This window comes from Netta rufina (genome assembly GCF_964035555.1).
Source record: "Netta rufina genome assembly, chromosome: 5".
NCBI classification, from domain to species: domain Eukaryota; kingdom Metazoa; phylum Chordata; class Aves; order Anseriformes; family Anatidae; genus Netta; species Netta rufina.
Window position 1 is genome coordinate 19342800 of NC_140128.1, and position 20326 is coordinate 19363125.

Consider the following 20326-nt stretch of genomic DNA (forward strand, 5'->3'; position numbering starts at 1 on the left):
TAAGTACAGTTTTAGATCAGGCAGGGATTTGAAGGCAAGCTGCAAACAAAATTGCAACCTGGCATAAGTAAAGAGCAGCAAGATCAAAAGAGGAACACAAAACCCCAACCAAAGCCATCAGTCCCCGGCCACAGCTCCAGCAGCCTATTGTTCTGAGAAGACGTATCAATCACTACAGACAGCCCTCTCTGATCAGGTCAGATGATTGAAGGCTTTACTTTATTATTCCCTCACACCACCACCAGCGAGCACAGCAGCAGCAGCGTGTCAGACCAGACAAAGGAGCTGCTGCCCTTCAGAACAGGCTCCTGAATTACAGCTCCCTGCTGCACGCGCGGCTGCGATTTAGCTGCGCAGAGGCAATGCCACGTGTGCCGTGACTTACTAGCGTTAAGGAGGCAACACACCTCAACCAGGACATCCACAAGTCAGCTTGGTCTTGCCTCTTGCATTTATTCAAGCTTTTTGACTACCTGCCCCGCTATGCCACAGCATACCCAAGCACCGTGCACGTGCTGAAGAGCACTAGAGCTGCTGGAAGGCTCCACAAAAGCTAGCTCTCCTCTGCTCAGGCCCAGCTCCAACACGTTGCTGCCCGGCTGCAGGCCTCAGGGCATCTCTGCGGCAAGCTGGAGACCCTCCCTAACCCTCCTGGTCCTAGCGCAGCTACACCCCCTGTTCCCCAACCCTCTGCTGCTCCTGCCATGCTGCATTGTGATTAAAATGCCGGGACTGGCTCTTGAACGAAAAAGAAAACCACACGCAAGCAAAACAGTTTCAAAATCCATATTCATAAAGAATGCCACGGCAATGTAAAGGCTTCTCCCCCTCTACCCACTGAAAAGTAACAGTCCCTGGCCTTTCACGCAGAATATGCAGCAATTTCTTTCCTTCCTGCAGAGCAGTCACAGCGCACGGATCTGCCACCACATTACCTCAACGCTTCTTGAGGGAAAGAAACAGCACATTACTCAAACAAAAAGAAATTCACTCCTACAAACTGCACCGCTTCTGCGAAATTCCATTTGAGGTTCCGCAGCTCGAGCGCGGGACCCCCGTGGCTGCCAGCCCTGCAGCCTGATAGCTCCAGCACGCCGCGAGCCGCAGCACGTCACCCCAACGCAGCCCCAGGTGGCACGAGGAGCCAAACCGAGCGGCTTCGCCACCCGAAGGACGCACCAAGAGCCATACTGAATCTGATCGGAGGCACGGAAGCAGCGCTTCTTCATGTTCTACAGAGCATTTGGCTGGTTTTAATCTCAGGAGGAGCAGCTCAACAGCCACAGCACAACGATGGGTGCGCAGCAGCCCACTCACCTGAGCAGTAGCGGCACGTCCTCTGCAGCTGCCCCATCTTCCTCCCCACGTCCACGCTGGGAGGGCTGTGGCTCTGCGTGCCAACGGGGACTTCTTCAGGGATAATTATCTGTCCCCACAAGGCAGCACACGGCGGGGCAGCTCTGGGGCAGCTTTAGGACACCCAGCTCGCACGTAGCACTTTAGCCCAGACACAGCGCGCTGATGCGCCCCAGCCGGTGGTTTTAATCAGGAGCTGCGGTCCCGTCCCTGGGCAGGCACTTCTGAAACAAGGCTACAGCCACAGCCTTTCACAACACATAAAACACAACTTGAAAGCGAGAGCGTGGTGGTAACGCAGCGGGATGCCGCCTTTAGTAGCCGCCACAGGCCACCATCAGAGAGGAGGTACTCGGCGAGAGGGATCTGCTGCAGCTCCTGGCCACCCCTGATTCCTGCTCCCACCAAGGCTTGCACCATGCAAGGCTGGCTAGCAGGCAGACGGAGGGAAAAACCCAAGCAGCAAGTTTAAATACAGACATAAGCATCGCCACAAGGCCCAGAGGACAGCCCTCAGCACAGCCTGCTCTCCTGCGCTTTGGTCCAAAACATCCATCAACACTGATGGGAGCCTCAGTGATGAGGCTTAGAAAATCCCCCATTCCTCCTCATGAGGATTCAGGGCCTCACGGATGCCAGGGCAGCCTACTGACAGGGGGCTGCCTTGCTGCAGTCTCTCTAAATAAGACAGGGTTGGCAGAGAACCTGCTTGTACATCCAGAGAAAGAAGTTCCCAGCCAAGTTTGGGAAGCACATCAGAGAAAAGGGCACCCAGGAGCTGAAGAGGAAGGCACATATTGCTTTCACCACGCGAGCACAACATCCCAGAGCTTCTCCCTTCACACGTTAATACTTGACATGCCCTCACCTCGACTTCACAGTCCGTCCTTTGCTCTGGAAGGAAAGATTGTGCAGAAATGAAAAGCATTATCCCAAGAAAGGGGATTATTTTGTCATCTGAGGACACTTGCAGGGAAGAGCAGAGCTGATGGGCAGCTCCTGTGATCTTTCTGATTAAAATGCTGCCTCGGGATATTACCTCCCCCCAACAAGAAGCACTCAATTAGGCTGTGAGGTATGCACAAAACACGGGCATTATTTTTTTATGAAGTATGTCAATCCAAGGTTGACACTTTTAGCATGATGCAACCTTGCTGAGAACAACCATGACCACTAAAACCAGTCCTAAACCAGTTAAACACTGGCCTCTGAGGAAGCATCCATCCTCCTCCATCCCAACTGTGCTCTTATCAGGAAGAGACAGGGGGCTATGGATGACAAGACATTTCTTAGAAGGGCTACCTTACCTTTTCAGTATTCATTTTATATATATGCACATTAGATGCTCACATATATATATGCACACACCCCTAAAATTATACCCACCCACCCACTTCAGCAACATCTACAGACACAAGAGCTTGTTAAGCAGCCTCTAAGGCACGCCACGTAGATCCCTAAGGATATCTTCCCAAGTCCATGTGCACCAGGAGCCCCCAGCACCTCCCCAGCACCCCGCTCCTGGTGACACGGAGCAGTGCCTCTGCCCCCCTTCCCCAGTAACAGGCAGCGAGGCTCGCATCCAGCCCAAGGACACCTTAAATCACTTTCTGGAATAGCATTTGCATTTTTGGATGCATCTACGGGACTTCCTCGTACACTCTGTTTAGCAGAGACATCTGTTACTCAATATATATGTTTCATACAAATCCCACCCTCCGAATCCTTTCCATCGGTTGTCACTAATGAAGCTTTGTGTGCAAAACCAAGAGCATTCTGCCCCCATTAGGAAGCCAATTACAGCAGGAAAAACAAGCAATTAACAAGGTGTAAAATAAACATCCTGCCACCTGCCTTTTAATAGCAACCCCACTTCAAACAAGTCACGGTCTCAGCACAGCTTTCGGAATTGGCAACTGATATTATATATGTATTTATGCAGCAGCTGCTCTTCATTGCAACAAATATTACAGGCTTACCAGATAAGGTCAGCATATTTAAGAAAAAAAATATATAGTAGTATTAAACCCTGCTTTGAGGCCCTGAATGTTGCTTTTAATGAAATCAGCACCATCAGGCTTGCCTGGTATTACCGTGAAGCTGCAGTCACATCCCCGGCTTAGGGACGGTTCTCTTCGTTCTCACTTGCTTAGCAGCTTCTCTGTTTGTGTCGCTAAATCCAGGGGCCTGAGCAGCTATTAAGCAGCATATGGGGGGACTCAACATCACCAAGCTGTACTGGGCAGATGACTCTTTCCTCCTTCCATCCTCCCTGCCTCTCCCCCATGGCTTTCTTCACCTCCCCATCATCGCACACGAAGCAATCTCCAAGCAAGGCAGCAGGGGGAGGACACGGGGACAGAAAGCCGCCCACTCACCAATTCAAGGGCAAAGCAAAGAAGTTCCAGCTCAGGCTTTGCTCCTTGATCCTGGAAACTTTAAGGAAAGAAGGGAAGTCCTTCCACAGTCACTGTGGCAGGAGCCCCTTTTCCTGGCGTGGAACAGGATGAGTGACAACTTTGGGTTGTTACCCTGGGCTAGAGGAAGCGCAAGAGTGAACCTGGATTTGGTAGATTTGGAGCAGAGAACATGGCTGAGAAAACAGCAGCCCAGCCAAGCCCCATCTTTTTTTTATATATATTTTAAAATAAATATTCCCTCTCCCTCTGGCTCTCCACTGCTAAGTATTTACTCATTAAGTTTTCCGTGCCACATTTCAGCTCCTGACTAATGAACACCCAACTTCATCGCTCATTTCAACATTCACGCAAAGATTTTTTGATTTATTTTTTTAAGCATTCCTCCACTCCAGCTCGCTGTAACGCATGCTGTAGAGTACCAAATCCGCGTGATACCGCTAACTTCTGCGATCACACACGGCTCCGCTGCGTTAGTCGGGGACGGAAGGGGAACTGATAACATTCCTTCGCCCAGTGACCCCGGCAAGAGGCAGGAAACAGAGCGCTCAGCTGCAAACCGAGCCAGCACAGCTACACGCAGATTTCTAGGAAGTTGCAAGTCAACATCTATGGCACAAAAAACGTTCTTTCACTGAACATTTCTTCTGAAGAGCCTTCAATTTAAGCAGCAATTCATTGTCCTTGAACACGACTGCTACCTAAGAGGCAAATCAGGTCTCAGAAGACCCAAGGCTTCAGTGCACCTCTGCAGGAACAAAGCCAGAAGGACAGAAACAATTGCAGGTGAGAAGCAGAGACCAGAGGGGGTGCATACCTCACCTTCACCAAGCGCAGCCCCCAGAACACAACCAAAACCAGTTCCCAGCCCCACGCCAGCAGTTTCTCACGCTACCAGCCCAGAGGCAGAGATCCCACGACTTCTTCCTACAGCCCCAGCTCCAGCGATAAGGTCAGAGGAGAGCCAGTCTGCCAGCGCCAGGCACAGGAAGTCATACGGCCACTCAGACTAGAGAAGTATTTTAGGATGAGTTCAGTAGCTCAGGTCATTTCAGTGGGGCGAGGGGGAAGACAAGTTGCATGTGGTTTTGCGGTTTTGTTTTGTTTTTAAACAAGCTGCAATATTTTCCCTTACGTTTTGGGGATGGCAGAATAGGGAGGAGGACATGACATACTCCTTGGTCACACGCCTGGGACTTCAGTGCTGAGAGTGCCCTGGAACAATCGTCTCCAGCTGCATTTTGTACACCTAAGTGCCCCCCCAAAATGCTAACACAGCATTGGTGGGGCAGAAATACCAGTGGCTTTCAAAAGCTGTCCACATCACAGGAAGAAGCCTGCGCAGAATTAACCAAGAAGTGGGGCAAATTATCAGCAGCGCCCCACCACAAAGCCTCACAAGGCAGCACGTCAGAAGAGCAGCGCGCAGACCTCCAGCTCAGCTGGTTCTAGGCGAGGCTCTTCTGCTCAGCGTTGAGGAGCCCCCAAAGCCCCCCAGCTACTGTCTGAAAGCCTGAAGAATCGGAGGTGTGGGGACTGCTGCTTGCTCAACGCAGCAAGAGACCCAAAAGGGGATGAGAACTTACTGACACCGTAAGGAAGATCCCTGCAGCTCTGGGATTAGGGGTAACGCCAGCTGCTACCACCCCTGCTCTTCTCCAGGAGGATGCTCAGAGAGACCTCATCCTCCAGTTTTCCAGGTTCCCTTCCTCTTCAGAAGGAGGCTGAAGAGACCTAACTGTGCTAAGTACCAAACTGCAACAGCTGAGTGTCAGCAGCACCCAGCTCACCTGCAGCAAAGGAGTTGCTACAAACCGGGGCTCGCTCCTGACGAAGCAGCAGAAGCCATCACCCTAACTGGCGTTAGCTGCAGCCCACCACACACCACCGGGATCATTAACAGCCACACGCGTGCACAGTTCCCCCCCCCCCCCCCCGACAGACTGCTGTGGTTTGGCAAATGGTCAGGTTAAGCAGCGAATACATGAAGCTGAGCAGAGGATGTTCTCGGTATGCAGCACTCTCTCCAGGTCACAGATCATAAAAATCCTTATGTTTTTTAGGATCAATGAAACTGTGGCCAGAGGAGACCTGTCAGGTCATTAAACCCATCACCGAGTCAATGCAGGTTATCCAGAAAGGACGCAAATTCACATGCAACAGCAGCGCTAAGTTCCCTCCACAAAAAAAAGATGCAAAGTTGTATCCAAGAACTAGGTCTGAAAGTTAAAATTCACTTTTGTTTTTAGCAAACAAACAGGCACGTTTGCACCAGGCAGCTGTAGGAGGCTGACCTCGGTCTAACGACGCGGCTCTGCCGCGAAGCCCCTGTGACAGCCCCTCTTTCTCACTCCCACTTGCAAATCCCCGGCTCCAAATACAAATGCCTTTCACTGCGCAGCTCAACATGAAAATTACTTTGGAGCCCTGGTGCTGAAAATGCATCAAAGCACAGCCTCCGAATTCTCAATCCCCCCAAAAAAAAAGAAATCAAAGGAGGAAAAGAAAAGACGGTTTGGCTCCCGCTGGTCTAAAATAGCAGTAATGACACTAATCTGCAGATCGCAGGAGTGCATCCACCCTCCACGCCAAGTCATTTTGCTCCCTTCGCAGCCGCGTGGAATTGTTCCCGGGACTGCAGAAATTGCCGTCTTTTCATTAGCGATCCGAGTTGGGCGAACGCCTCCCAACAACCCCAAGCCCCTGGCTGTCGAAAGGAAACTATTTGCTCCTTCACGGGTCGAGCTGGGGCTGAGGTTTCGGCGCGGAGGGTCGATCCTCCAGCCGCTCAGCAGCTGAGCAGTGGGGAGAGCTGGGTTAGCGTGAGCCGGGCACTGGGACGCGATAATTCAGCTGCCTGGCAGCGAAGGCTCCGTGCGCTGCGTTAACTCGGGAAAATAAGGCAGTTTGGGGGAATTTCAGCTCTGCCTGAGGATCTGTGGGGCTGAGAGCGAGGGGCAGCACTGGGGGGTTTTATGCTCCAGTGTGGGGTCTGCCGAGCAGCCCCTTGGCCCCGCCAAGTTTGGGAGCATCGCAGCAGGCATCCCTCGGCTGCAGGCAGGCGGACGGTGCCTGAAGTGGCCGCTCCTGGTGCTGGTCCCGGTCCCGGCGCTGTGCTCAGGGCTCACCGCCCCTCTTACCCCACAAGGCGGGGACCCCAAGGGCCTTGGGGACCCCAACGCGCAGCCCTAGGGGCGACGGCTGGGACCCCAAACCCCCTCCTTGGGACCCCAAACCCCCCCTTGTGACTCCAAATCCCTTATCATGACCCCAAATCAGTCTATTCAAGCCCCCAGACCCCCTCTTCGGGACCCCAAATCCCCCTTGGGGACCCCATAACCCCCCTGGTGACCCCAAATCCCCCCCCCCCCCAGGACCCCAAACCCCAACTCCCATCCCTCCCCACCCCCCCCCCCCCAGCCCTCCCCGGTACCTGCGTTGTGCCGGGGCGCAACAAGTGCCGTGTCCGCGGGCTGCCGTCCCCCCGCTGCTGGCGGTGTCGCTGTGTCGCTCCCAGCGCCCCGGCGCCGCACACGCGAAAGGCGCTCACGAGCCCGCCCCGCGAGCCGCCTCTTCTGAGCCTCGCGGGGCGCCGTCCAGCGGCCCCGCCCCGCCCCGCCCCGCCCGCCCCGGGCCCACCGCGCGGCACCGGCATTGGGGTCTGGTTCGGGCTGCTAGGGTCTGGTTGGTTGGTTGAAGGGTTTAGGGCTTTTGCTCAAGGTTTTAGGGTTTTAACGTGTTAGGGGTTTTACTGGGGGGGTAGGTTTTTTGGGGGAGGGCTAGGGTTTTCCTGGAGGGGTTTAGTTGTCTTGGGGCGTCTTTTTGGGGGAGTTCTCTTCTTTTTAAAGGTTTTAGGGCTTTTTTAAGATTTCAGGGCTTTTTTTTTTTTTTTTTTTTTTAAGGTTTCAGGGCCTTTTTTTTTTAAGGTTTTAGGGCTTTTTTAAAAAAAGGTTTTAGGGCTTTTTTTTAAAAAAAAAAAGGTTTTATTTTTTTAAGGTTTTAGGGATTTTGGGGGGGGTGAGTTTTGTTTTTTTTTTAAGGTTTTAGGGCTTTTCTTTTTTAAAGTTTTAGGGTTTGGGTTTCTTCTAAGCTTTTAGGTTTTGTTTGTTGTGTTGTTTTTTGTTTGTTTTTTTTTTAAGTTTTAGGGTTTTAACGTTTTAGGTTTTTATTTGGGGGGTTCGTTTTCTGTGGGGAAGGGTTTAGGTGTTTTTGGAGGGTTTTAGTTTTTTTGGGGGGGGCTAGTTTTTTTTAAGGTTTTAGGGTTTCTTTTAAGGTTTTAACGTTTTAGGGTTCTTTTGGGGAGAGTTAGGGTTTTTCTGGAGGGGTTTCATTTTTTGGGGGGAGTTAGGGTGTTGGGGGGGTTTCTTTTAAGGTTTTAGGGCTTTTTTTCTAAGGTTTTAGGGCTTTTTTAAAAAAAGGTTTTAGGGCATTTTAAATTTGTTTAAAGGTTTTTGTGTTTTTTTGGTTTTTTAACTTTTTTTTGTTTTGGGGGGACTTTGTAAGGCTTTTGTGTGGATCTCTTTTTTAAAGTTTTGTTGTTAAATGTTTTTATTTTCATTTTCCTCGTGTGTCATTTTTTTAAGGTTTTGCTGTGTTTTTTTTTTATTATTATTATTTATTTACTTTTGTGTGTGTGCATCTTTGAATCCCTTGCAGGCGCCGAGCAGAGATGATCATCCCCGTCAGGTGCTTCACGTGCGGGAAGATCGTGGGCAACAAGTGGGAGGCCTACCTGGGGCTGCTGCAGGCCGAGTACACCGAAGGGTGCGTGGGGGTGCTGGGGGCACCCAAGGGTGCTGGGGGGACACTCGGGTGCTGGCTGCTCACCTCTCTGCAGCACCACAGCACCGCCAAACGGCTGTGAAGCAGCTAAAGCTGCAGCCACAGGCTGAGCCCAACAGGTAACCATGGGTCAGACCCCATAACGGGGGATAAAAAGCAGCCAGGTCCCTAGGGAATGCTTCTGGGTGGTAATAGGGGATTTGCCAAGTGTAACCTCTGCACCCGCAGCCTCAAATATTCACCTCCTAGGGAAGGTTAAAGGAAAAAACAAGCAACATGGTCAGCTTCACCACCAACGCGTTATGGCAGGATCACTTTTTCTTGCCTCTTTTTATAGGAGAGGGAAAGTGGCAATTGTAAGGAGTATCTAATGCTGCTCACAGTGCACGCCCCCTTTCAGGTTTTCCTATAAGCATTTCATATTCGCTACTCCAGGATTTTTAGCCTTATCTCAAAGCACTGGTTTGTGCTGGGGAGGGAGCCCCTGTTTAATTTGAATGCCCTAAATACCCTAACATGTCTATTTTAAGAAGTCCACGGGGGCTTTTTGTGACCCAAATTGTCTTTTAATAGTTTGGGGAGGGTCTGGCAGTGCTGGGACTGCATCTGACAGGTCTGTGAAAGGTAATTCTTGAGCAATATTTATACTGTCATCAAGTTTAAGTATGAAGGGAAAAAAATTGCAAATCAAAACAGTGGAAAAAAACATGGCAGAAATATGAGTGACTTCCCAAAATCATGTTGAAACCATTAAGTAGAATTAAGAGAGTATTTGTTTTGTGTTCACATAGCTAAGGTCACTAACAGGTTTTTTAAATGGGTGAGTGCTGTGTATTGAATTACAGAATGTGCATAAACAACACAGATTTCACTGCCTTTTCTCTAAATCTTGAAAATGTTCTTGGGGCTTTTGACAAAACCGAGTCCTGTGTTAGACACTGAAGCACAGAACAAGAAGAGAAGAAAAGCTTTGAGGTTTAAGCCTCTTTTAAACTTGTAGGAAGTTATGATTAATCTTCATATAGAGTTTGCAGAGGGAAAGATGACTTGTCCCCATCACCACTTATATGTTTCATGAAAAACTGACCATTGGGAATCACGGCAGGAGAGAGCAGGGAGAAGGTGCCAGTGCCCCGGTGGGTACCCGTGTCCAGCACCACTTCACCCCACCTGCAGCACCCAGCACTTAGCTATGCTGAACTTCATGTCACTTCTCATTGTCTAATGCTATGTAGATCCCTCTGCAAGGGCTCTCTTCCCTCCAGGGAGGCAACAGCACCTCCCAGTTTAATGCCAGCAGTGAACGTGCTGAGGATGCATTTCACAGCCAGGTCATTGCTGAAACTACACCAGCCTTTTGTTGTTTTTCTTTTATGTAGTTAAAAGCACTAAGACATCACAGGCTGCAAATCAGCTCTCACTAATGCTGAAGTTTATCTGAGCTGCTCTGGTACCACTTGTGACTTACTTTCCAGTTACCTTTCAATATATTTTCCTATCTTCAGCATTCCGCTGCATTTATGTAGGGAGCATTGGAAGCAGTCCATTCTTACTTCTAAATGCTTACCTCAAAAACAAATGCTGTGGTCATGGGTGTAATTCTGGGGGGAGTATTTGAGCTAATGTAGTTCTGGTATTGTGAAATCAGAAGCAGAGCTCAGCAGACGATGAACCATTAAAATATTACGGTGCAGTGCTAGAATCACCATTAATTATAAGCTTCAGAAATAAGTGGACAAAAACAGAGAAATAAACTTCTCCAATCAGTTTGTGGTTAAAAAAAAACCACACACACCTTTCTGTTTGTCCCTTTAAGTTCTTTTTTTTTTCCCCTCAGTACTTGGAAGCTAGAGAAGAAGGGAAAAACAACTGAAGTGTTGGTAGTGTTTTGCTGAAATTTATAGCCTGACTTCTACAGTTTCTGTTCATGTTAGTATTCTGCACCTCTGGAAAGTTCTGAACTTTCAGACACAGCTCTTAAAACTTAGGTATCAACAGACATCAGATGGTTTTGTTCTCAAGTGTTTTGGAATGTTTTAAGTATCACGTGATATTATTTATAAACATTCTTTTCTTAAAATTAGACTGTTCATACACTTCTCTTAAATAACTTCGGCAAGTGCCAGGACTAAAATGGAAAGCCTTGTTTCAGCCCAAGAGGCCGCTGACAGGTCTGAGGGCTAACTGACATCAGAGAAGCTGCAGGAGTTTTACTCCATGCAATTAGGCTGTACTGCATGAAGACAAACAACCTTTTACCATGGTCCAGCTTGTGCAGAAGCCTCCTCTCAGTCGTTAATACTTTAGAAAAATATCTACCAGCTTCTTGCAACAAGACAATTACAAGTTTTGAGGAATTTCATTTGTTTTAATCAAATGCTGGATGGTTGAGCTACGTGATATAAATCTAAAGATCCGAGCTGAGTCACATTTCATGAATGTTAAATGCTGAAGGAGTGTCAGACTGGCTTTCTGGTTAATAGGTTGCTGCTAAAGAGCTTGGATAGCATCTCATCTATAAAAGGTCTGATAGGGACATCCATGGAAGACACGCGCAGCAGTTTAGGCTAGGATGACTCATAAAGGGATTTTCTACCCCACTGAAAGAATCTTGGGGCGTCATTCAGGGGGAATTACATGGAAGGACTGTAAGACTTCTTCCTGAGCAGTCTGCATGTCCTTAGTTGTATATTTGTGGGGGGCAAGTTTTACAAGTGAATGCCATTTCAGATGGGATCTGTAACGGTTTTTATCCTTCCTCAGAATTAGCATCCGTAAGGATTAGTTTGCATTTTGAGTTATTTTAGTTTAATCTCTCTCACCCCTTTAAAGTGCCTTAGATCACAAATGTATCTTGCGAAGTAAGCAGGTATCACCCTCCGTTATACAGAGCAGATGTGTTATAATGATACTTTTAGATGCTAAGAATAGCACAGATAACAATGCATGGAGACGCTACTCCTTATTCCTCGTGCCAGGAGACTGTCTTGTGCCTGTTTGCTGCCTTCTGCCACACAGCTAGCAGGAGCCACAGCCAGCAGGGGTAATTAAGGACTGTCCAGGATGTCAGGGGTGGAAATGACTTCACGTGTTTCAGAACTGTTCCTGTTACTACACTCAGGCCTCCTGACTGATGAGATTTTTACCCAGATCAGCTCTTCTATTTTCTACAGACTGGTGTTTGTAGGAGGAAAACTAAGTCACTGTAATTAAATAACTGGAGTTAGAAATGTGCTGTATTTCAAGTTGCTTTCCAGCTGTGAAGACCAGAAACTTGTTTCTAAAACCAAAATACTTTGATTTCACTTAACCTTGCTCCCATGACCAAGTGTGCCCACATTAGAGGACTAGTTCAGAAGAAGAAATTCTTAAGATCTGTTCTGTTACAGTTCTGTCCCTGTGGGAGTTCTCCAGACTTACCTCTGAAAGTCTGGGAGTTGTCTCAGCTAGATTCCATCTTTACAGAAGATCACGTGCGTCTGCAGGCCGGAGAACAGGCAAACACCCTGTCAACAGCAGCAAATGAAAAAGAACATTAACAGCACATGCTAAATTTCTTGGTTTAAACTGCAAACAAGTTTTCCTCTATGACTAAACTCAGAGTAATCAGTATGTTGCTTAGGAACACTTACAAGTGGTTCTGACTCATTTCTTTTTTTTTTTTTTTTTTTTTATTATTTGTTGTTGTTCTCGTTCGTTAATAGAGATGCCCTGGATGCCCTTGGCTTGAAGAGATACTGCTGCCGCAGAATGCTCCTAGCCCATGTGGATCTGATTGAGAAGCTTTTGAATTATGCACCCCTGGAGAAATGAGACGAGAAATGTGCTATGCTGCAAGCCATGTGTATCGTATTTCTAATTCTAAGCTTGAAACTGGACTTCAGGCATTAAAAGATGCAAGCCACCTGTAGTGCAACCACTGAGAGATGTTTAGCTCGCTGCCCCAAACCGCTGACTTCTTCCAAGGAAACAAGCAAAGGATGAAGTCCACTTAAGATTTGGAGATTAAAAGTTCAAATGCTTCTTTTTAAAATCAATGCTCAGAGGGTGTTTTTTTTCCTGAACTTGTAGATATTTCTGCCAGCAAAAATAAATGTTTGTTTTATGAAATATAGTCATTTGTCTACATAAAATGTGGAATTAAAGGTATTTCTTCCCTGTAGCCTTTCTGCAGTTGCTGGATAGGGTTACGTGTGTGCTTTCATCTCATCACTTGTGCTGGTCCCTTTGAGGTCAGGAACACTGGTAAGTACACCAAGTGTTTCACACTGTGCAGTCAGGGTGGGTTAGAAAGAGAGACTGGAGTTCTGGGTCCCAGCAGCAGAACGGGTAAGTTTGCTTGGTAAGAATGAAGGGTTACTTTTGGAAGCTTGCAGAGCTCCCTTTTCACTGCAGCTGAGGTCAGCTTGTGGTCTCTACCCCAATTTTTATAAAAACACTGGCTGTTCCATTACAGAAAAACAGTTAAAAAAGAGCGGTGCTCTGCACTTTGGTAAAGTGTCTGAGCATTCCCACTGAAGGGATTGGGTGGGGGAATTCACACACGCTAGTGTGAACAGGATCAAAGCCTGGCCAAGCACCTGCTCTGTGACTGGTACACACGCAAGGTTACTGCTTGTTAGTGGTGTCGTTGGCTTCACGACTGCCTCGCCAAAATAAGCGGGCCCTGGGCGCTCCTGGTAGAATGAAACGCTGGGAGGTCAGCTGTATGTGCAGGGTACCTGCTGCAAGGCAGGCACCAGCCCTGCCAAAAGATGCTGTTTCCTCACCTTTCTATTGCAGTGGCAGCTGAAGGCTGGACCACGTTCCCTGAGGTTGTCTGACACCCAGGAAATGCAGCATTCCCACTAGTGTGTGCACAGGCAGGCACAGCAGCCTCGCCCCAAAGTGCAGGAGCACAGTTCTTACATCTGTGCACGCTCAGGATTCTGTTTAAACAGCGTTTGCCTGGATGCAAATATAGGACAAATTATAGTTAGAGCAGCCTCGTAGATAACAGGCTGGGAGAGGTGATAATCCCTTCACTTGCAGCCTGTTATTACTTGGTTCAATTAAGCTCTTGGCACTCGCCTTTCAGCTGCTGGGTGAAAAGTATATTTGTGGATTCTTTTCCCTAGTTTAAGGACTACAAAGAAGCTGTTTTTAACAAAACTTTCCTTTCCAGGGGTACTATTTAGTGTGCTTAATGGGTCAAACTTCTTTGTGCAAACCTTAAAACTAGAGTGTCTCCAAAAAAAAAAAAAAGTTACAGGACAGCTTGCCTTTGGCTATCACTATCACCCCACCAATCTTTACACTTGAACTTGCTTTTCAATTTATTACAATGGGATAGTGGATAAGTTTTCCTATATTCAGCAGTTCTTCATTGAAGACATTTTAAAACCACATACTTTAGCCTAATGCGGAGAGAATTAAGCAATTAATTCTAGTATTCATTTCACAGTTTGTCGGATAGCTTATGTTCTGCATGACTGCTGTATTAGCTAGCTAAATGCACTTTAAAAAAAAAAGCAAAAACTTCTCATTTGTCTTTTGGGCAGTTTTTAAAGGGGAAACGTAAGATGACCTTTCCCAAACGAACTCCTGTAGGGCACTTTTCTCTGTTACAGTGGAGCGTTACACGGAGATACACGTGGACTCGTTCACAGCAAGCCCAAAAGGCCAGCACCACTTCCCCTGCGTTCGCTCAGCGAGCTGTGCTGAGAAAGCCCAGCAGCCCAGGCGGGTGCGTTCAGCGGAGGCAGCCAAGCATCGGTGCCAAAGGACTGGATTAGAGAGCCGACAGTACTTTGTTTCTAGCTCCAAAAGCAATTTTCTAATCTGGTTTTCTGCTTTAGAACGACATGTTTCTTCTCAAAGCAGATGCCAGCACAAGGTTAAGTTACTTGATAAGAACAGCTACGGCTCTTAAATGCTGTAATGAAGATGCAATTTACAAAAACAAAGCAGGCCTCATTCAGAAATTCAAAGGAAGAGGGAAAAGCAGCTCGGCTGCTCTCATTACTGCTTCTCAGAGTGCGGCGCAGTGGATGCCAACGACACTCAGCCTGGTATCACTCCATCAACCAGCTGTTACACGAGGAGCAGCAAACAAGAATGAGTAGCAGGATGAAGTCACGGCGAGCATTAACACTGCTCCACACAGCACACAGCAACCTGTCTGCATCACAGCGCTTCCACAGGAGTTTGCAGATGCAGCACGGGCCCAAAAAACATTCTGCGATGTGTCCACACACAGTTTATCATGTTCGTATGAAAGGTTGTCTCAGGAGTTCTGTCCTTGGGAGGGTCAGGAGCAGAAATAGAGCTTAAATCCCATTTTAAAAAAAAGTCATAGAAATCCATTGAAAATTTCACTAAGTCCCAGCTTTCACCCTTGCTCTCTGGTAACTAGGCGAGTAATTCCCTTTCCACTGTCATTTCTCCCATGCTTGCTTCTGCAGCTGCTAATAACATAAGCATATTGGATCTGCTTCCTAACCTGCCAGATCTCTGTGCGAACAGCCATTAAACATGCTCACAGCCACCATATTTTTTAAGCTAATGTAAAAGAGACATGCACATACATAGGAAAGAAAAAAAATATAAAAAAAAAGCACCTGGCTTTCTCTGAATCTTTATAAAAAGGAGACATTAGCAGAACCAACAGATAGGCAGGAGCAAAAAAAGAGAGTGAGAAATCGTACAGAATATGCAGCCTCTTCTGCAGTTACTAATTCACTTTATATATAAAGCATTTTAGAAATTTCTCAACTTGATTATGGAAGACAGTTGTAGGGATCGCATTAACTTGGTGTTGGAAAAGAACGCAGGCACGAGCTGCAGTGTAACAGGAGCACTGCTGGCACCCAGATATCAGCCTCCGAGGGGCACAGGCAGGGGCTCGGGCAGGACACTTCCACCTCACCACCCCATAAAAATATGGAAGTAGTGCCAGCTCAGCACATTATGTCAGATGAGGTCAAACTACAGCGAAACCTGTGTTTGTTGTGTCCAAATCTGCTTCTACCTGGAGTCCCAGCATCAGGTTATTCACATGCTGGGAAAGCTTTATATTTCTTGAAATGACAGTTTAAAAGAAATCAATAAATCCTGATCGTAATTCTGAGTCCATCTGCAGGAAGTGAAATATGTCAGTACTCCGTAACGAGCCTCCAGCCTTAGCTTTCAAAAGGAGTTTTGCTCTGAAAAACAACCTGAGGGCCTCACCCCGGAGTGATGCACTGGGAAGGATGCTGGGGTTTTGTTCTCCTCATCCCTCTTCCCCAAATGCAGCCTGGGACCAGGTACTGAAGCCTGGGTTCTTGTATGTGCTTCTTGTCTATACGAAGAAAACTAGGAGCTCTGAAAACTGTCATTACCAGCAGTGCACAACCCTGTAGCTGTACGTAAGTTTCCATAGAGATGCCTAACTTACCGTGTGGCTACCTGTCTGCATTTTAGTGGTAACAAACTACGAGGGTCCAGAACACAAGCTATCGTTTTCTCTGCAAATAGCTCTACAGGCAAAAAAACATCTCCCAAAGGCAGTAGGGAAGGAAAAACAAAAAAAAAAAAAAAAAAAAAAAAAAAAAAAAAGGAAGGAAAGAAAACAAAAGGGAAGAAACCCCCCCAACTTATTTGCCATTAAAAGCAGCTTAATTTCAAGTATCTTCTAGTTTCAGTACTGACCCTAGTAAGAAACTAGCACTTCTGCTTCGCCCCTTCTCTGAGCAGAATTTGAGCTTAGTTAGCAGGATTTCTTACTTTGGCCACTCCTCCGATGCAACATCTCCAAACTGTTGTTCCCACCTGGCTCTGACTTGCCAGATGATGGGCACCGCTTTAATTTCCACTTCAACATGTTTGTGCCGTAGTTGACAGAGTGGCTTTGTTTTCAGATCCAATTCTTATTCAGCTTCTCCAGCCCGAGAGAAGGCACTTTTAATTGTTCGATGGGAGCGGCACAACAGAGAGATGTGCAAACCAAGGGCAGGGAGCGCACAGGCTTTGCCGCGCCTGGTGGTTTGATGTGCTGCTCACTGAAGTCGGTGGGAGTCTTTTCATTAGCTTCAGTGTGACTTCAAATGGCCCGGCAGCATGCGGTGCCTTAGACCACTTGAGTGTCCAGGATTAATTTGTTTTTAGAAGGTTCTGCTAAGAAAGGCTCTTTGAGGTGCCCAAGCCTTAGATACTCAAAGAGCTTCCAGATCTTGCTGCAGACCTCAGCCTCATGGGCTGGGGGTGCATAAGACCATAAAAACCAAAAAGAGTTAAGAAGTTATCCTTGGCTTCAGCAACTCTGGCCACCCAGGGAGAGCTGCAGGGCAAGTGGCTGTGCTTCAGGCTAGCGCTGGGAAGCAGCACGACATTTACATGGCAGTAGCAAACCCTCATTTGTTTCTCCTTGATGCTCACCTACAGAAATATATAGGAGGTGCAGAGCAAAGACATGCAGAGTGCTAGGTACCTTCAGTCTTATTTCTACTCCACAAACACCTATCTTCCAGATTTTGGCTGTCACGTACTTTGGTGACCTACACCGTGTGCCTGTAGGTCACACATAGCTGGGGTGAGGACACGGAGCCCCTGAGCACCACATGAGTTTCTCCCCAGTTTCTTTCCTGATGTGGCTGTTCTCCACAGGCTGCAGCAAACACCAAGTGTTGTAACAGCTAAGCTCGAAAATTCATGCAGAACAGTCCTTCATTTGTCACTCCCAAACACGAAGCAAACATTTTTAATAAAAAGGGTTCATAATTTTCTGCTTTCAGGAACTGAACAAATAGCGATCAAAGAACGGCATGGAACAGCTGACAAAAAGCTAAAAGCATGTATACTTTGGGGAGCATAAGAAAACAGCAGTTAACAACAGACTTCAAAGCAAGCCCCGAAGGCTCTGGTCAAGACTTTCCATAGGCACTAATGATTTTGAATTAACCCATGCCCCACCCCACGGGCTTGATTTGCAGATGGAAGGAACAAATGCTGAATACCCACTATTTGGAAATCAGACCTCCTTCTTTTAAAAGCACATCTAATTGGAGCATTCAAAGTAACGAATTGCTTTAAAAAATGAAGGAAATCAGTGCCTTTGTGGGCTGAGGCCAAGCAGCAGGACAGCCGTGCTCAGCACCCACCATTAGTTGTTGACCTTTCTCAAGCTTCTGCTTGCCACCTTTTCTAGCACTTCGTTCACCACCATCATGCTATTTACAAGCATTTAATTACTTCAGAGATTAACATAAATGTCGGTGTCCTCACCAGCATCTCTCCAGAGGCCTGATCCAAGCGCATGGAGCTCAGTGGGAATCCTTCCTTCAACGCTGTTGTACTTCGGGACCATCCCATCCCACGGTCTCTTTGCCTTCCCCCAGCTGGTCACATCAGTAAAGTTGCTCAAGTCTTTCAAAGAAAGAAAGCCACTTCACCTTAAGCTGTATATTTCAGAACAGGCCTTAAAAAGAACGCATCTGGTGCTCAAGCCTGCCACCAGTACGGTGCCTCAGTTTCCCTGCCTCTGAGATGACACTCGCCCTGCCCTTCAGAAACCATCAGAGATGAACAGCAACAAGTCTAATCTCACCCATTGCCTGCTTTCTTCTTGCCTCCCTCTTATCAAGGACCCCTGTTACGTGCTGCCTCAAATCCTAATGGAATATCTTGAAATACATTTTTAAAAAGAGCTGCTCGGCTGTGGGCTGAGCCCAACACAGGAATCATGGACTCCATTTTGCTCATGGAAAGCCACGAGCCATGCAGCAACCCAGAGATCAGCAGCATCAATGTCCCCAGCAATCCAGAAGGTACAAGAGCACAGCCAAAGCCCAGCCATCTCCAGCTATTTACCCAAAGCCACCTCCAGGTGTTTTCCTCCCACCACCCCTTTTTGTCCTTTTTGAAAAAGGCTTCCCTCGGGCAGTTTATGTAGAGGCATGCTCCTTCCTAGACAGGAAAGCAAAGGGAAAAAGTCCACTTAATGGAAAAACGGGATAAATGGCAATCCGAGCAGCCTCAACTACTTGCAGGTATTGATCAGCCACTGCCAGGGCTCTGCCCAGCTCTTCATCAACACAATAATGGCTTGTGATACAGCAAAGCCCTCAAGCCTCCCGCCTCCAAAGAAAGTGGAAGTTTGGCGCTTCTGTAATTGAGTTTATAAGTTTATACACAGCAATGGAATACCTAATGTCTGGGCTGGAGGAATAACAAGAGGTTTTGCTTAAATTCACCTTGAAAATTTAAAAACAAAATAAGAAGATGAGCGCTGCTTTCAGCTGTAGGCCCTTCCCAGTAATGAGCTGTGCAGCTGAAGCAATTATGAACTTTACTTTTTTAAAGGAGCAATAGCAGTTTGACCAGGAGGTCTTCCTCCAGGAAGGAGCTAATAAATGAAAGCATTAAGTTTATAGTGGGTTGAGTGCTTCAGATCATTACTGAGATGGCCTACAGCTCCACACTTCACTAACTTGATTTTTATTTTTTTCCAAAAGCACCGCAAAGGTGCACAAACACACACCCTATTTGGACCCACTCAGCATTAAATGCAGCCTAGACAAATGGCTGTTTTCCTCCATCGAGCAACATTTTAAAAAGGAAAGAAAAAAAGTAATAATTAAATTCCACTGATAAATGATTGTTTGCAATAAATAAAGAGAAACAAATGCCGTTGACCTCAGCAGCTTCCATTACTGCTACCCAGGCTGCTGCTGAACAAAAGGAATGCTGTGTGCTGCAGTAGCTGGGAGCAGCAGCACGGAGCAATTCCCATTTCAGCTACAGCTGGTGACATCTCAAGACACAGCTCTCAATGGCTGAGCCACAGCCAGAGCAGCTGGGGGCTCCTGACAGCCCCATGTCCCTGCACTCTGCAGGCACAGAGCGATGCCCACCCTGCATTCCCATGCTGGTCAATTAAACCTCTTTTATCCTTAACTCAATCCACAGATGGGCAAAGCTGCTTCAGGCCAGGTCCTGGAGGTAAATTCAGGTTCTCTGGAGCAAAGCTGGAGCCTCCATCTAGGACCAAGGTGGCTCTGTGCTGCCAGGGCAAAGGGTCTTCCTGGAGGCTGTGGCCATGTTACATCCACCAAGACAGCAGTGTTTGCCCTCACTGCCTGTGACCATAGCATGCCCAGGAGGCTAACAACCTCCTAGTACTTCCAAACTTTGGCCCAAGGCCAATTTTCACAAAATGCAGCACCTCTTCTGGGAAACACTTTGTCAGCAAAACTCTTCTTTCCCTTGGAGGCTGCTTATAAATGAGCCTCGTCCTTCTCCCCTCCCACCACCCCCACATGTTGGGATTCCCAATTTGAAACATCTGAAACTTATTCTAAACCCAGAATGTAATAAGCTAAATGGACTCAGATAGAGCTGTAGGCCTTCGGTCCCATCTGTGGATTCGCTTCCAAGGAGCTCTGCTGTCAGAGCTGGGAAGTCATACTGCATGTGAGGTTACCACAATATCACAAACTTAAGCTGGTTATTTCTCTCTTTTCTACTTTAAAAGCTACAATATTCAGGTAGCTTAGAGAAAAACAACCTTTGGATTTTGTCTACTCATAAATCCATCACAACAGCTTGGGGGAAAACAGTAAATAAGATATTGGAAGAAGAGCACAAGAGGCCAAAAGACGAGTGTCTCCCTCTCTAGATGTGCTGTTTGCAACCAAAGCCAGGTACCAGGCTGTGATATTAGTGTGTGGTATTGATTTGTTCTTAATCCAGAGAAATGCCCCTGTAATGAACTCTGCTGTGCCCTTAATGATTTCATATCGAAGGATGTTAGG

The 20326-nt window shown here is 47.3% G+C and overlaps 2 protein-coding genes across 5 annotated transcripts in view; one reads left to right on the forward strand and one right to left on the reverse strand.

Annotated features, from left to right (window-relative positions):
• The window catches only part of TSPAN4 (tetraspanin 4), a 391065-nt gene extending 383787 nt beyond the window's left edge, over positions 1–7278 (reverse strand). The window contains exon 1 of the mRNA XM_084287506.1: positions 7207–7278. The gene's annotated coding sequence lies outside the window, so the exon portion shown is untranslated. The remainder of the gene's footprint in view (positions 1–7206) is intronic.
• Positions 7279–7385: 107 nt separating this feature from the next.
• POLR2L (RNA polymerase II, I and III subunit L) lies at positions 7386–12717 on the forward strand. Of its 4 annotated transcripts, none has more exons than XM_084286962.1 (3): positions 7386–7457; positions 8430–8537; positions 12260–12717. In XM_084286962.1, the coding sequence occupies exons 2-3, from the start codon at positions 8443–8445 to the stop codon at positions 12366–12368; spliced, it is 204 nt and encodes a 67-aa protein (XP_084143088.1). In that variant the 5' UTR covers positions 7386–7457; positions 8430–8442; the 3' UTR covers positions 12369–12717. The 4 variants fall into 4 exon arrangements, with proteins under 4 accessions (XP_084143088.1, XP_084143091.1, XP_084143089.1 ...); XM_084286965.1 differs by having other exon boundaries at positions 7386–7432; XM_084286963.1 differs by having other exon boundaries at positions 7391–7461.
• Positions 12718–20326: the final 7609 nt, after the last annotated feature.